The sequence below is a fragment of the Nannospalax galili genome, unplaced genomic scaffold, assembly GCF_000622305.1.
Source record: "Nannospalax galili isolate Female #2095 unplaced genomic scaffold, S.galili_v1.0 scaffold870, whole genome shotgun sequence".
Lineage (NCBI taxonomy): Eukaryota > Metazoa > Chordata > Mammalia > Rodentia > Spalacidae > Nannospalax > Nannospalax galili.
The window spans coordinates 1,317,714-1,334,153 of record NW_008329130.1 but is presented as its reverse complement, the minus strand read 5'-3'; the positions used below and the strand labels follow the sequence as shown (position 1 = coordinate 1,334,153).

At 41.7% G+C, this 16,440-nt stretch overlaps 1 protein-coding gene across 8 annotated transcripts in view; it reads left to right on the top strand.

Moving 5' to 3' along the window:
• Nucleotides 1–16,440, top strand: part of Kif1b (kinesin family member 1B) — a 163,197-nt gene that overhangs the window by 120,295 nt on the left and 26,462 nt on the right. For all 8 annotated transcript variants that reach the window (XM_008831788.3, XM_008831797.3, XM_029562850.1 and 5 more), the window contains 8 exons: nucleotides 1,589–1,674; nucleotides 1,972–2,101; nucleotides 2,264–2,426; nucleotides 6,814–6,904; nucleotides 7,967–8,085; nucleotides 8,802–8,857; nucleotides 11,846–11,954; nucleotides 13,773–13,839. In XM_008831788.3, the coding sequence (XP_008830010.1) occupies nucleotides 1,589–1,674; nucleotides 1,972–2,101; nucleotides 2,264–2,426; nucleotides 6,814–6,904; nucleotides 7,967–8,085; nucleotides 8,802–8,857; nucleotides 11,846–11,954; nucleotides 13,773–13,839 (821 nt within the window). The remainder of the gene's footprint in view (nucleotides 1–1,588; nucleotides 1,675–1,971; nucleotides 2,102–2,263; nucleotides 2,427–6,813; nucleotides 6,905–7,966; nucleotides 8,086–8,801; nucleotides 8,858–11,845; nucleotides 11,955–13,772; nucleotides 13,840–16,440) is intronic.

Genomic DNA, 16,440 nt, shown 5'->3' with positions numbered 1-16,440 from the left:
GTGGGACTTAAAAAAATGCAAGCAAAATACTCAAAAACAAAAAAAAAAAATAAGACCAAGAAAAAAAAATTTTAAGGGAAAAAAAAAATTTTTTTTTTTTTTTTTTTTTTTTTTGAAATAGGGTCTTTGCTGTATAGCCTAGGCTGACCTCCAACTTAGGGCCTTTCTACCTTAGCCTACCAAGTGTTGGATTACAGACGTACACCACAATGCCTGGCTCAAGTGTTGGACAATTTACTTTTTATTTTTAAATTGTTTCTATTTTTCGTTTGTTTGGGTTTTTTAAAGATTTTTTTTTTTATGTGTGAGAGTGTTTTGCCTACGTGTATGTACGTGTCTGGTGTCAGTAGAGGCAAGAAGAGAGTGTCAGATCCCCTGGAAATGGAGTTACAGATGGTTCTGAACTGCCATGCAGATGCTGGGAACTGAACATAGGTCCTCTGCAAGAGCAGTAATCACTCAGTACTCTTAACCACTGTACCACCTCTCCAGCCCCTGTTTTTAGGTTTTAGAGATAATGTCTCAATATATAGCCTAGACTGTTCTAAACTCACAGCCTGTCTCCTGAGTACTGGCCTCAAAAGTGTGAGCCACCACACCTGGCTTGATGGCATTTGAACTACTGTTTCTTAACTGCTTCAGAAGTAACAAAGGATTTACTAGTTGTTCTTGCCTAATTTTCTCTCAGAGTACTTCTACTAGACATTTCTGTGATCTGGGCATAGTAGCACCTACTTGTAGTCCCAGCACTCGGAAGGTGGGAGCAGGAAGATCAAGAGTTCAAGGTCAACCTCAGCTGCACATAGTAAACTTGAGGGCAACCTGAGATATATGAGACACTGTCTCAGAACAAAACAAAAGACATTTCTTTCACTGCCATGTCTAATATATGGATCAAAATTCTGATATTTTTTACATTTCCATGAACTTGCCAACATTCCGAGGAAAGAATATAGCCCACATTGAGTCTATGGAAGTCTCTTCCACAATTACAGTATGTGTTCAATATTTGTCTGTTTTTTGAATATAGTCTTGCCAAGATATTAAGGGGTTAGAATTTCTAGGTGTGACATATAAACAAACTCAAGAATAAAACCAGTTCTTGCTGGGCAGAATGGCACACTCTTTGCTCCCAGCACTTAGGAGGCAGAGGCAAGTGGATCTCTTATGAGTTCAAGACCAACCTGCTCTACATTTCAAGTTCCAGACTAGCCAGGGCTACAGAGTAAGAGGCTATCTTGTATGTGTGTGTGTGTCTTTTTGAGACTGTCTCCCTGTAGTCCCAGCTGGCCTGGAACTCACTATGTAGACCAGGCTGGCCTCAAATTCACAGAGATCCTCTTGCCTCTGCCTCCTGACTGGGATTGAAGGCTGCACCACCTGGTAAGAGAGCCTGATTTAAAAACAAATAAACAAGCAAACTATCCTCATTTATGCTAAGGAAGATGGTTAATCTGCATGAATAAGTACTATAATGCAATTTGTTTTTAATGTAGAAAGATTTGCTGTTTATAGTTCATTAAGAGTTGTTCCTCTCCTCCTGTGTGTAATCTCACTCTATCTTTACTGGTTGTTTTTTTCTATTTAGCGGATGAAGAAGCTCCTGATTATGGCTCTGGAATTCGACAGTCGGGAACAGCTAAAATATCTTTTGATAATGAGTACTTTAATCAGGTAATAAGTCTTTGGGAAAGAGAAAACACCTTGAGGAAAGAAAAGGAAGTAAGTGGGTTCATGAGGAAAATGTCCAGTGCTGCAACCAGTGCCCTTGACTGGAACTTAAAAAGCATGCTGGTGACCCCACAGTTATTCATTAAGATATGGAAAATGCCAAAATATGTTAGCATGTTGCCATTTCTTTGACAGCTCCTAGTCTACATAATTTTCCAGGGTATTATTTTTTGGACAAATTGAGTATAAATGAGGAAATGGGAAAATAATGTCATTTACCTCCCCTTGCCTTGCTTTCAGAATGACTTTTCTTCAGCTGTGATGACTCGTGCTGGTCTGTCCTTGGAGGAGCTGAGGATCGTGGAAGGGCAGGGTCAGAGCTGTGAAGTGGTCAGCCCTCCAGAAGAAGCCAACCGAATGAATGACTTGGGTGTGTAGACAGAGTACTGTCACTGGGGACAGTCTTGGGGGAAGTGTTGTGTTGACAACCACCAAGCAACAGTTGCTTTAGTCAACTAGGAATAGAAAGAATGCCCAATTCCCTCCTTTTTCAGTAATTTATACCATTTATGTATCACTTGGCTCTCTTTAGATTTGAAGTCAAACACTTTGCTGGATGGGAAGATGGTGATGGAAGGATTTTCTGAAGAGATTGGCAACCACCTGAAACTAGGCAGTGCCTTCACTTTCCGAGTCACAGTGCTGCAGGCCAGCGGAATCCTTCCAGAGTATGCAGATATCTTCTGTCAGTTCAAGTAAGTCACCCACATTAGTTAATTTTCTGTAGCTGTTGATAGGATACCCTGACAAAAAGCAACTTAGAGGAGAAAAGAATTTATTTTAGCTTATAGTTCCAGAGGGATTGAGTCCGTCATGGCAGAGAAGGCACAGCAACAGGCAGGGAAAGCATGGGCAGGAGCATTACTCACAGGAAGCAGAGAAGGGAGAACAGGAACTGGAGTGAGGCTATAGCTCTCAAAGCTCGCCCCCAGGGACGTACTTCCTCCAGTAAGGCTCCATAACCTTCCCAAACAGTACCACCAACTGGGGACCAAATGTTCAAACACATGAGCCTATGGAGAACATTCTCATTCAAACTACCGTATCATCCTTTTGCTGTGCCTGTCTAACTGGTTGTTAACTCTGAAGGCGTCCTTCTTAATGAAGAGTGCTTTAAAATTGGGGAGATTAAGGCTCTTAAGAGATAAGACTAAGGCAGGCATGGTGGCGCATGCCTTTAATCCCAGCACTTGGGAGGCAGAGGCAGGTGGATCTCTGTGAGTTTGAGGCCAGCCTGGTCTACATAGTGAGTTCCAGGCCACCTGGGGCTACAGAGATTGTGTCAATAAAGACCTCTCTCCCCAAAAAAGAAAGAAATAACATTTGAGGGGCTAGACAGATGACTCAGCAGTTAAGAGTACTGGCTGCTCTTGCAAGGACCCGGGTTTAGTTCCCAGCACCCACCTGGCTGCTAACAACTGTCTGTAACTCCAGTTCCAGGGGATCCAACACCCTCTTCTAACCTCTTTGGGCATTGCACAACACAAGTACACTTACATACATGCAGGCATAATACTCATACACAAAATTTTTAAAAAATTAAAAAATAAAAAAACCTGGATATGGTGGCTCATGCCTTTAGTCTCAGCATTCAGGAGCCAGAGGCAGGTGGATCTCTGTGAGTTCAAGGCCAGCCTGGTCTACATAGCAAGTACCTGGCCATCCAGGGCTACATGGTGAGACTTTTTTCTTTTTATGAGACAAAGAATCTTAAGTTTTCATCAGCCACTCTAAATATCAGTGGATCTTCTTTCGATATGGGCAGTACTACACAAGAATAAAGTCTAAGCCACTCCCTATTTTAAAGCTCACAATTTGTTGCTAATGCCAACAGAAAGCTGCTATAGTGTTCTGCCACCCTTTGCCCCTTGGACTGTTCCATGGCCTCCCCATGGGTCATAATGCAGTTTGTGAAGCATTGCTTTTTTATATAGTTTTTAGCTAAGTCCTGAAATAAAGCTGCTAATGACATTGACATGAAATATTAGCCAGCCAGTAGAGATAGCAGCTATTTAATATGTTTTACTAACAGCCTCAGATTTAAGGTAAAATAAATAAAGATTGCAAGATAAATCAGTATTTTAGAGCTCTCACTCTTCTACTGAAACAAGTGACATATCTTGTAGAAAAGACTTGTTTGGTTAATTGATAGTAGAAATAGCATTGAGTGTGGTACGTTTTGGTACATGCCCGTAACCTCAATACTTGAAAGGCAGAAGGAGGAGGATCACTGCAGATTTGAGGCCAGCCTCATCTACATAGCAAGTTCCAGGCTGGCCCAGGCTACTCAGTGAGGCTCTGTCTCAAAAGAAAAGAAATGGTATTGAGAGTAGCACCCTGACTACCTGGCCTTTGCCCTGGAGGTGAGGGTGTGTTGATGGCAAGAAAGGAAGAATGTCCTCTTGATGTGGGTGGGAGATGCAGCTGTGTAGCCCTGCAGTGCTGAAGAGCCCGGGTGCTTTAGTATAGCCCAAGACACCTGTACCACCTGAGATGAGTTCAAACTCACTAGTGCTCATGGGTGCCTCTGGCAGATGCAGTATATGACCAGGAGAAGCAAAGAACTGGAAGATAGGACCAAGAAGTAAGAGAAGGAGGGGCTAGTTAGACAGCTCAGCGGTTACGAGCACTGGCTGCTCTAGCAGAGGACCTGGGTTTAGTTTCCAGCGCCCACATGGTGGCTTATGACTGTCTGTAACTCCAGTTTCAATGGATGCAGTGCTCTCCTCTGGGCTTTAGACACTAGGCATACAAATTGTAGACATACATACGTGCAGGCATTCATACATATATATAAAATAAAAATAAATCTTTTCTCAAAGGAAAAAAGGAAAGTGACAGGCATTATAAGGAGAAAATAAGATCCACAGCACAATGTGGCAGTGCCAGCAGTGCAGGACCTCAATGATTTGATGCACTCAGCAGAAGTAGACCGCCATCCTCAGAGCTGGTGAACTGATACAAAAATCAAGGTCATACTACTGGTGTCTCTCCCACTACTTAGAATATTTTCCACTTTCCCTTCTGGGTAGAGTTGGGAGACCTTGTGTTCTGATATATTTGTTTTGTTTGGGTGCTGGGAATTTAACCCAGGTCTTCAGGCATTCTAGATATCTCCATTACCACTGAGCACTTCCAGCCTTAGGTGGTGCTTCTTGTGGCTACTTTTGTGTGGCAGTAAATCTTTGTGTTGGGTATTCTTCAATTCTCTACTTCCTTTCATTTCAGACTAATGATAACACAATACTAATAGGGAGGAAGAGAAAACCATAAAGTATCATTATTTGTGGAAATGAGCATTATATAATGCATTGGTTTCATCATTATTTTTGGAGTGTCTCTGTGTGTCAAGCACTATGCCATCCGTTGGAGAAATAGGCACACAAGTGTATTATAAACAGTGGAATCATGGCTATTGAAGAAAAATAGGTCCCTTCTGCCATGGGAATACAAAACTGTCAAACTAAGTCAGAGAAAACTTCTTGGAAAAGACGTTTGAATCTGTCTTGACTAGAGAGACTCCTAGGCAAGTATACCATGTACAGGTTTTAGTTTTCCTTTTAGAAACTTGAGTTTACCAAATTTTTTCTGTACAAAATTATTTCATTTTTTGGGGGGTTGGAGAGATGGCTCAGTGGTTAAGAACACTGGTTGTTCTTGCAGAAGACCTGGGTTCAGATCCCAGCACCCACATGGCAGCTAACAACTGTCCGTAACTCCAGTTCCAGGGGATCCAACAGCCTCTTCTGTGCTCCTTGGGCATTGTATAACACCAGTGCACTTACCTACATGCAGTCAATATACACATACACATAAAATAAAAATAATCAATGAAATTTTTTTTAAAATTGAGATTTATTTTCAGTTTAAAAGAAAACTACAGCCGGGTGTGGTGGCACACACCTTTAATCCCAGCACTCAGGAGGCAGAGGAAGGCGGATCTCTGTGAGTTCAGCCTGGTCTACATAGTGAGTTCCAGAACAGCTGGGGCTACAGGGAGACCCTGTCTTAAAAAGACAAAAGACCGAAAAAAAAAAACAACCTACAAAGGAACAAGGCTTTGTAGTTTTGGTTGGTTGGGTTTGATATTTTTGTTGTTGTTTTGTTTTGAAAAAGGGTCTCCCTGTAGCCCCAGGTGGCCTGGAACTCACTATGAAATTCACCAGGCCACTTGCCTCTGCCTCCAGAGTGCGGGGTTTAAAGGTTTGTGCCACCATGCCAGTCTTTTACTTTTTGTTTTTTGTTAAGGACTCTGTGCAAACCAAGCTGGCTTTGAACTCTGCAGGCCTCCTGCTTTTATCCTGAATGCTGAGACGACCACATGCTGCTACAAGTTTGTTGAAGTGACTTTTTTACTCTCTAAGCTATTCTTGTATATAGCAAAATGATCAGAATCATTTAATTGCCATCTATGTGATACGGGAAATGCTGACATGAAAATAAATATACATAATTTGGCTTAGTAAAACAATGTGCTTTATTAGGGTGCTTCTTACCCTAGAGTCCAATGCGCATTCTTAAACAGATTCTTGGGATTGGAGGGATGGTTGAGAGTTTTGTGTCTCTTGCTGAGGATATGGTTTCAGTTGCCAGCATGCATATGGTGACTCAAAACCATCTATAACTCCAGTTCCAAGGAATCTGACTCCCTCTTCTGGCCTCCACAGGCACCAGGCATGCACATGGTACACATACATACATTCAGTTGGGGCACTCATAACATAAGATTTAAAAAAAAAAAAAAAATCAGCTGGGCATGGCAGCACACACCTTTTATCCCAGCCCTCAGGAGGCAGAGGAAGGCAAATCTCTGAATTCAAGGCCAGCCTGGTCTACATAATAAGTTCCATATCAGCTGGGGCTACAGGAAGACCCTGTCTCAAAAAAAAAAAAGACCATACCAGAGTCTGCTGGGAATGGTGGCACATGCTTTTAATCCCAGCTCTCAAAGGATGAGGCAGTCACACTTGAGGACATTCCAGGTTACATAGTGAGACCCTGTCTTAAGAACAAAACAAAACAAAACAGATTCTGTTGAAGCCATTTAATACAATATTCATCTGTCTCTCCCTTTCTTTTAAGCTTTTTGCATCGCCATGATGAGGCATTCTCTACTGAACCCCTCAAAAACAATGGAAGAGGAAGTCCCCTGGGCTTTTATCATGTGCAGAATGTGAGTACCCTGGACATTTTTGCCACATATCCTATGTTTGTGGCACTTTGATTTGTTGGCTAAGGAAGGATGATATGTGAGGTGTGAGCTGCCTTTTGTGTTTGGGACGGGGAGCCATGTGGAGACAGTGAACAACTGAGGGAGAGCCAGAGCAGCGAGGTTATCTTCATGGAAGGCACAGCCAGTCTCTTTGTTTGTTTGTTTGTTTGTTTTTTGAGGCAGGGTCTCCCTGTAGCCCCAGCTGTCCTGGAACTCACTATGTAGACCAGGCTGGCCTTGAACTCACAGAGATCTTCCTGCCTCTGCCTCCCACGTGCTGGGATTAAAGGCGTGCACCACCATGCCCCGCTAGTCTCTTAACTGAACTACAGTGAACCCAGTGAGTGTATGAAGCCTGGTCTTGGAATGCAGTCTTCAATTTAAATGAGTTGTTTTAATGTTTCTGTTCTAAAGAAATGAACACTTGGGGCTGGAGAGATGGCTCAGCAGTTCAGAGCACTGACTGCTCTTGCAGAGAACCCAGGTTCAATTCCCAGCACCCACATGGCAGCTACGAACCGTACTTCACTACAGTTCCAGGGGAATCCGAAACCCTCTTCTAACCTCCTCAGCATTGCATGACACGGGTGCACTCACATACATGCAGTCAGTACACTCATACACATAAAATTTAAAAAAGAAAAAAGAAATGAACACTTAATATAAGTTTTGTTAAAGTTAATACAATGTCCTCTAAACTATAATACTTATATTGGATGCTTACAAATAAAATTGAGGATTCTTGACGCAGGTAGAAAAAACAGCAGGAAATTTGAGCTGAAATAATGAGTGGGTGAAGGGCAGCAGAGGCGAGGTCAATCCTGGCCGTCGTGGAGGGTCTTGACTGCCTGAAGCTTGGTAAAGTTAATTTAGAATGGAAAGTAAAACTCCAGTCTTGTGGTGTAGGAGGACTATGTAGTGAGACAGCACACAGAGGTACTTAAGATGTTAGAGGACTGATGGAAGCAAAAATGTGTGCTTTCTTAGTATCGTTCCTGATTCCACTGCTTTCTTCCTTACCAGATTGCGGTGGAGGTCACTGAATCATTTGTGGACTATATTAAAACCAAGCCCATCGTGTTTGAAGTCTTTGGGCACTACCAGCAGCACCCACTTCATCTGCAAGGACAGGATCTTAGCAGGTTTGGACCAGATGTGCAGAATTTCATTGTTACTGTTGTTTTGAATTTTAGTTCTTCAGTTCCTGGAAAGGAAGAAATCTTTTGAGGGATGATGATAACTAAATAATAGATTTATATATTATTGTTTTTCCACTTAAAACTTCACTACCTTTTTAAAAAATATTTTATTATTTTTATGTGTATGAGTGTTATGCCCACATGTAGGTAAGTGCACCCGTGTCATGCAGTGCTCAAGGAGGACAGAAGAGGCTGTCTGATCCCCTGGAACTGGAGTTATGGACAGTCGTTAGGTGCCATGTGGGTGCTAGGATTCAAACCTGGGTCTTCTATAAGAACAGTCAAGTGTTCTCAACCACTGAGCCATTTCTCCAGCCCCAAAACTTCACTACCTTTTTAAGCTACCTAATTACTAAGTTGAAAAACAGCACATTGAATTTTGTTCAGATGACTTTGTCTTTTTGTTTCAAGAACAGGGTAGAAGTTTTTTTTTTTTTTTTTTTTTTGAGACAGGGTCTTCCTGTAGCCCCAGCAGGCCTGGAACTCACTATTGTTGACCAGGCTGGCCTTGAACTCAAAGAGATCCACCAGCCTTTGCCTGGGATTAAAGGCGTGTGCCACCATGCCTGGCAAAGATCTGTTTTCTTAAAGGGATTTAAGTATGCCTCTGATGTCAAACACCTCTTTTTAATCCTAAAGAAGGTTGTCTTTCTTTGCAGTCCACCTCAACCATCTCGAAGATTCTTCCCCCCACCCATGCCACTTTCCAAACCAGGTGAGCAGCAGCTCTACTCTGCCTGCTGTCCTCTGTGTGCCTACTTCCATTCTGAATGGTTTCTAGATAGAAATGACACTGGAAGTCCTTCTGTGTGTGCTTGTCTTTCTGTCCCTCTTATGTGTATCTAACAGGAACAAGAATTCGTGGTTCCTGATTTTAGATGAAAGGTCAGAAACAACTAGATTCTGTCTCTCTGGTCTTACTACAGATTTTGATAATCTCCCTCTTCCTAAATCTCTTTGCTTTGTGTGTAGTTCTTCCTGCTAGTGACTCAACATTTCTTTGCCTTTTATATTTATTCTACATGTTCAATTTTGTTATTGGAATTTTTGTTTTATTTTTGATTGACACATAATAATTGTATGTATTTCTGGTATAGTATGATATATGCATAATTGTATGCTTTGAGTAACACATGTATACAACAGTATAATTAGCATATCCGTTACTTTAAATATGCCTTATTTCTTTATAGAAGTGCATTCAAAATCCTCTCATAGCATTTTGAAATAAATAATACATCACTGATAATAATAACCACCTTGTCATGCAATAGAACACCAGAGATTGTTTCTCTTCATTTATCTTGTTTTCATTTTTCTTTATTTTTGTCCTTTCTCCTCACTGCCCACTTGCCAAATTCCCACCCCTCCCTGTGCTCATTCTCCACCCTCTATATTCCACATCCCCCATTGGCCTTCAGACCATGAAAGAAAGATTGAGCTGATTCGGTTTCTCATGTCTGGCTATGTGAATGTGCACATATTGGACGTGTTTTCTGAGCACGCCAGTGCGCTAGCCTCCTCGGCTGTTGCCACCCGCCAGAATGAGGTTGATCCATTGCTGCCTTTTCTCTTGCTGCCACTTTCCAGCTTCCAGAGTGAGAGGGTACCCAAACAAGATGGTTAGTAGTTAAATTAGTCTGCCTTAGATATAGAACCAGCTTCAGGTGATTTTCTAAAACCTGAAACTTATGTTTTTGTTTGTTTCTTGAGATGAATGTAGGGTTCGGCACATTGTTAAAGATCATATCACATTTCCTTCAGGGAGATTTTAAGAAACATCTTTTTAAATACATATTTTATTTTATTTCTTTATTATTTTATTTATTATTTTTATTTTATGTGTATGTGTGTATTGCCTGCATGTAGGTAAGTGCACCTGTGTCGTGCAATGCCCACGGAGGACAGAAGAAGCCGTGGGATCCCCTGGAACTGGAGTTATGGACAGTTGTTCGCTGCCATGTGGGTGCTCGGATTCGAACCTGGATCTTTTGCAACAACAACCGGTGTTCTTAACTGCTGACCCATCTCTCCAGCCCAGAAACACCTTTTTTAAAAAAAATTGTGTATTTATTTATGTGTGTGTGCGTGTGCATGTGAAAGTTAAGAGGACAACCCTTGGAAATTAGTTCTCTCCTAAACTCAGGTTCTCAGGCTAGGCAGGAAGCACCTTTACTGATGAATCATCTTGCAGGCCCAGAAAACACTTTTTTTTTTTTTTTTTTTTTGGTCTTTTTGAGACAGTCTCACTTATCACCAGCTGGCCTGGAACTCACAGAGACCCCTACCACCCGAGTGCTGTGATTAATGGCTGAAAACAGTTTGTTTTTTTTTTTACCTCTTCCTCTTTCACATTTCTCTGGGTGAGATGCTTCTGAATTTTTTTTTCCTAAGACGAGGCCTCTAGCCCAGTCTGGCCTTGAATTCTCAATGTACCCAAGGATGACCTTGAACTTCTGGTCCTCCTGCCTCACCTCAAATGCTGGTACAAGTGTGCATCATCACATCTGGGGTGCTGGGAATCAAACCCAGAGCATCATCCATGCTAGCAAGCAACTTACCTAACTGTCGTACGTCCACAGTCCTCCTGATACTTCTTTGTTTGGGTTGTTTGCAATAGTGATTTTTTTTTTTTTTTTTTTTTTTGGTGTTTGTGAGACAGGATCTCCTTGTAGCCCCAGCTGTCTTGGAAGTCACTATGTAGACCAGGCTGGCCTTGAACTCACAGAGATCTGCCTGCTTCTGCCTCCCAAGTGCTGGGATTAAAGACGTGTGCCACCACCCCTGGCACAATAGTGATTTTTAATTTTGACAATTAAAAAAAATATATATAGTAGTTGGTTTTTGTTTGATCAAACCCAGGGCCTTGTGCCTGCTAGTCAAGGACTCTTAACATGGAGCTCTCAAATTCTATTTTCTTTCCTTCTGTTTTTTAAAGTCTGTGGGGTTTTGCTTACCCTCAGATGACAACCAGAGCCAGTAGCCCTGTTTTTGTTCTTACTAGTAGCTCAACACCTGTGAAATTCAGATGGGTGAGTACTGCTGAGAGGCTGCACAAAGAAGTGCTCCATGATTGATAAAGCCCTTTTATATGCATTATGTTAGTGGATCTTCACAATACTTTTTGCAAAGTAGCAGACCAAATACTATGAGCCTTATTTTATACACTGAGGAGCGGTTCACAGAGGGTTAGCCACTTAACCAGGATAACGCTGATTTGCTTATCTTGGGTGTGTCCTTTGTTTGCCATCTCTAAGGTCTCTGTGACTCTTAGGTACAGGGAGGTCTGGGAACTGTGGGTTGGAGGATGAACTTGGAGACTTGCCAGGTTCTCCCTAGGTGCTTCTCAAGCTCCCCAACACTGTTATAAGGTGATACCATGCTCCATGGTAGGAGATTCTAGATTGTAAAAGGTTTTAATGATTTGGAGAGCATATTTGTCATACACAAAGCATGTTTTCTCATGTTCAGAAACAGTTTTTGAGAAGGGGAAAAAAAATTAACACTTGTTTTCTTTCATCCCTGAATTAGAAGTGCTAATGTAGTCAATGTTGAACTTTCTCTGGATCTTGTGCACTAACCTCTATCCTCTGACCTGCTGCTTTTCCTGAATGTACCCTTAAAGACTGACATTATAGATGCTTATGCTTTTTGCTGAGTAAACTTGGAACTGATTTTGACATGCTATAAAACTTTTTAAAAGTTCCAGCCACCAAGTTAAATACCATGAATAAAACCAGCCTTGGGCAGAGCATGAGCAAGTATGACCTTCTGGTTTGGTTTGAGATCAGCGAGCTAGAGCCTACGGGAGAGTAAGTCCAACTTTCTTCATTTTTAAAGTGTTTCAGAATTAAGAGATTTAGTTTTGGATCTGTTTGGGTTCATGCAACATTATCATGTCAACTTCCTGTTTTGGATTGAATTTGGGGACCTTGCTATTTATCTCTGAATGTTTTGTTTCTGTCTGTTCAGTATAATTGGCCCTTTTGTTACTAACAGCAATATAGTGATGACTGAGTGTCATTGGCTTGAGGGAAGACAACTATACAAGCTGTGCAGAATATAGTCCTGATGGAGATTACGAGGGGCCAGCAAGATGGCTCAACACGTAGAGCGCTTGAGCCTGACCTGAGTTCAAACTCTGGGAATCATATGGTGGAAGGAGAGAACCAACTCCCTCAAGTTGTCCTACCCCCCCACACGGCATGCACTTAGGCATGTATAAAAAAAGATTAATTACTAAAAAAAAAAAAGATTAATTGCTAATCTCAGGGGGGCGGGCAGAGCAAAATGTTTCCAGAGACTAAGTTTTCTCAACCTTGTCACTATTTAGGGTCAGATTATTTTCTATTGGGCATTGTAGGATACTTTGTGACACCCCTGGCCTATAAAAATAAGAAGCTAGTAATACCTCCTCTTCAGTTATGCTGTCCAAAGATGTCCCCTAGCAGGGGGAAAAAAATCACACACACACAGACACCCCTCATCAAGAGCTGCTCTCCTAAGTTAACATGATCAGCCTAAGCTTACTTGTCTCTATGAGGGATGTTAGAGTAAATAATTGATGTAGTTATTGTTTGTAGTTATCTCTAAAATGCCTTTGGGAAAACATAGGAAAGAGCCTTCTCCTGAAATGGCAAGAAGCTGCATCCATTAATATAAAGGGTTGGGGAACAACTGTTATCTAATGTTCCTCTCATGTGGTGCTGAGACCCTCCATCAATGATGTTCATCACTATGAATCATTTGTTAAGTTCCTGCTATTCCCAGGACCTGTCTGTATCAAATTTGTCTCTATAATTCCTCTCTGCAATTGCCAGTAATGGTGTTATTTGGAAGAATATGACTCCATAAACAGATCTGTAATGCTGTCACAGCTTGCATAATGAGGGAGAAGTAGTCACAGTGATGGTTTTTACTGAATAATTGCTTTCTGGATCTTAAAATTATTTAGAATTTAAAATTACTTCTGGTTCTTATTCCCTGTCGATTCTGTGGCAATTATATATTATTTACTGAATGATTACCTAAGGGACTGTATTAGTTACTTTTCTGTTGCTGTGATAAAACACTATGACCAAGGGAATTTATAGAAGGGAGAGTTTATTTAGCTTACAGTTCCAAAGGGAGTAGAGTCCATCATGGCAGGAGGCATGGCAGCAGAGGTGGCTGGAGTAGAAGCAGAGGCTCACATCTTCAGGCAGGCACAGAATACAGTGCAACTGGAGATCTGGCAAGGCTTAAGAACTCTGTAAGCCCACCCCCAGTGCTGTGCTTCCTCCAGCATGGCCACATCTTCTAAGACCTCCCAAAACAGCATCACTAAGTGGGGTAAAATGTTCAAATACTTGGAGCCTATGGGGGGACATTCTCATTCAAACCACCACAGGGACAGAGATGGAACCAAGCAATATCATTGTCCTTTGAGCATTACAGTCTGGCAAAGATGATGAGAAACAGATGTGTGGAAAGGGTTATAGATGCAAATGGCTATGTGATTAAATGCCAAGCTGGGGGAAAGACATGGGATCAGAGTTTAGAAAAACCAAAGATTTCCAGGGCTGCCACAACCCAGGAAGACTGGAGGATGAAGTAACCCTGACTTGTCTTTTATGTTTCTGTTTTTTTAGGTATATCCCAGCTGTGGTTGACCATACAGCAGGTTTACCCTGCCAGGGGACATTTTTGCTTCACCAGGTACTAAGGTTTAAAAGAAAACAAAGAGTTGTTGAACTGTGTTTTTCTTCAGCTTTTCATCTCTGTTTGGAGGGGGAGAAGTGAGGGAGAGGTTTTGTGCTTTGTCTTGTCCCCTTTTGGGATAGGGAAGTTCTTGGAGATTGAACTCAAAATTTCAAATATCATTTCTTTTTTTAAAAAATATACTCTTTTTGGGCTTGAGAGATGGCTCAGCAGTTAAGAGCACTGGCTACTCTTGCAGAGGACCTGGGTTCGATTTCTAGCACCCACATGGTGGGTTACAACTGTCCGTAACTCTAGTTCCAAGGGAATACAACCCTCTTCTGATCTCTGCAAGCACTACATAACACAGGTGCACTTACACACATGCAGGCAATACACTCATACACATAAAAAATAGAAATAATAAATATAAAACAATAATAATAATAAAGAAATCCCAGATTCAGTCCCCAGCATCCACATAGCAGCTTATAACCATGTGTAATTCTAGATCCTGGGGAATCTGATGCCCTTGTCTCACCTCCATGGGCTCTGCATCCATGTGGTGCACATATACATACATGTAGACAAAACACTCATACACAGTTGTTAGCTGCCATGTGGGTGCTGGGATTCGAACCCAGGTCTTCTGCAAGAACAGTCAGAGTTCTTAACCCTTGAGCCATCTCTCCAGTCCCAAGATTTATTTTTAATTAGTGTGTCTGTGTGTATTTGCATATGTTTGCCAGTGCCCTCAGAGACCAAAGATGTTAGCCAGTGGAGCTGGAATTACAGATGGTTGTGAGCTATCTGGTGTGGGTGTGGGGAACCAAACTTGGGTCCTTTGGAAAAGCATTACATGTTCTTAAGCACTGAACCCTCTTTCCAACCCCTATACATATATTTTAGAATAGCTATTTTTAAATATTTTATTAAATCTTTTAAAATAGTTTATTGATTATTTTTATTTTATGTGTATATGTGTATTGTCTGCATGTATGTAAGTGTACACATGTTGTGCAGTGCCCTCAGACATCAGAAGAAGGCGTCAAATCCCCTGGAACTGGAGTTACAGATGGTTGTTAACTGCCATGTAGGCACTGGGAATCAAACCCAGGTCTTCTGCAAGAGAAGCCAGTGCTCTTAACCGCTGAGCCATCGCTCCAGCCCCTAGAATAAGTACTTTAAAAAAGACTTTGGGGGAAGGTGTCCCAAGGCCTCCCCCTAAACAGAGGAGCTATTAGTTGATGATTTCTGAGAGAGGGAACATCATTCTCCTTTGGGAACATGGCTGCTGATAGGCTCCCCATACCTCAGTGGGTGGCTCCACATAATGTGCATACAGGCAGCACTGACTGGTCTCAGGGGGACAATAAAATAGGAGGACCATGGCCAGGCATGGTGGCACACATCTTTAATCCCAACACTCAGGAGGCAGAGACAGGCAGATCTCTGTGAGTTTGAGGCCAGCCTGGTCTACAAAGTGAGTTCCAGGCCAGTTGGGGCTACTGGGAGACCCTGTCTCAAAAGACAAAAAAAAAAAAGAAAAAAAGAAAAAAAAAGGAGAACCTGAAGTTGGGAGGGTAACAGGATAGAGGACAATAGGAAGAACTCGAAGGAGGTAATGGTAGATAGATATGATCGAACACATTGTATCAGTGCATGGAATTTTCAAAAATTAATAAAATAATTTTGAACTGGAAATTTTTTTTTTGTCTTTTTGAGACAGGGTCTCCCTTTGCCTGCCTCTGCCTCCTGAGTGCTGGACTGAAGGTGTGTGCTACCATGCCTGGTACTTGGAAATTTTTTCAAGTTTATTGTGTTCGATTACTATTGTTTGTTTAGCTTTCATATCATTTAATATTTTTCACAATATTTGGAAGCTTTGTATTTTTACTGCCAAAAGCTTCTCCTTAAGAAAAGGAAAGCTGCTCCTTTTTTTTTTTTTTTTTTTCTTGTTTGTTTATTGGAGTCAGGTCCTTACTCTTTAGTCCAGGCTGGCCTACACATCACTCTTAGTAATGGATTAAGCAGGCATGAGTCACCATACCTGACAGCTTTTTTTTCTGTCTTGTCTTATCTTGTTCTGGTTTGACTATTCAAGGGATTAGAGCCCTTTGCCATGCATGGTGACCCAGTAGAGGCAGGTGGTTATCTGTCTAAATAGTGAGTTTCAGACCAGCCAGGGCTACATAGTGACATGTGGAGACCATGTCTCAAACATACCAACAAAATAACCTAGAGCCTTTTGCATACTCTACAACAAGTACTCTACCACTGATCTATATCCCCAACACCCCTCCCCCTTTTTTGGTAATGGTTCTGTTTCATAGCCCAGGCTATCCTTGAACTCAAAGATCCTCTCCTTCTGCCTCAGCCTTCTAAATACTAGGATTACAGGCATGTGCCACTAACCCCCACTAGAAGATCTTAATGGGCATAGAGAATGAAAGTTTCAATGAACTAAAATCCAATTTTCAAATGTACATTCCCCATTTGGTGAAAGTACATTCAAAGTCTAGTGTCCTAGCATAGCATACTCTTGTAACTCCAGCATATAGGTGGAGGCAGGAGGATTGTGAATTTGAGGCCAGCCTTGGCTCCATAGTGAGTTCCTAG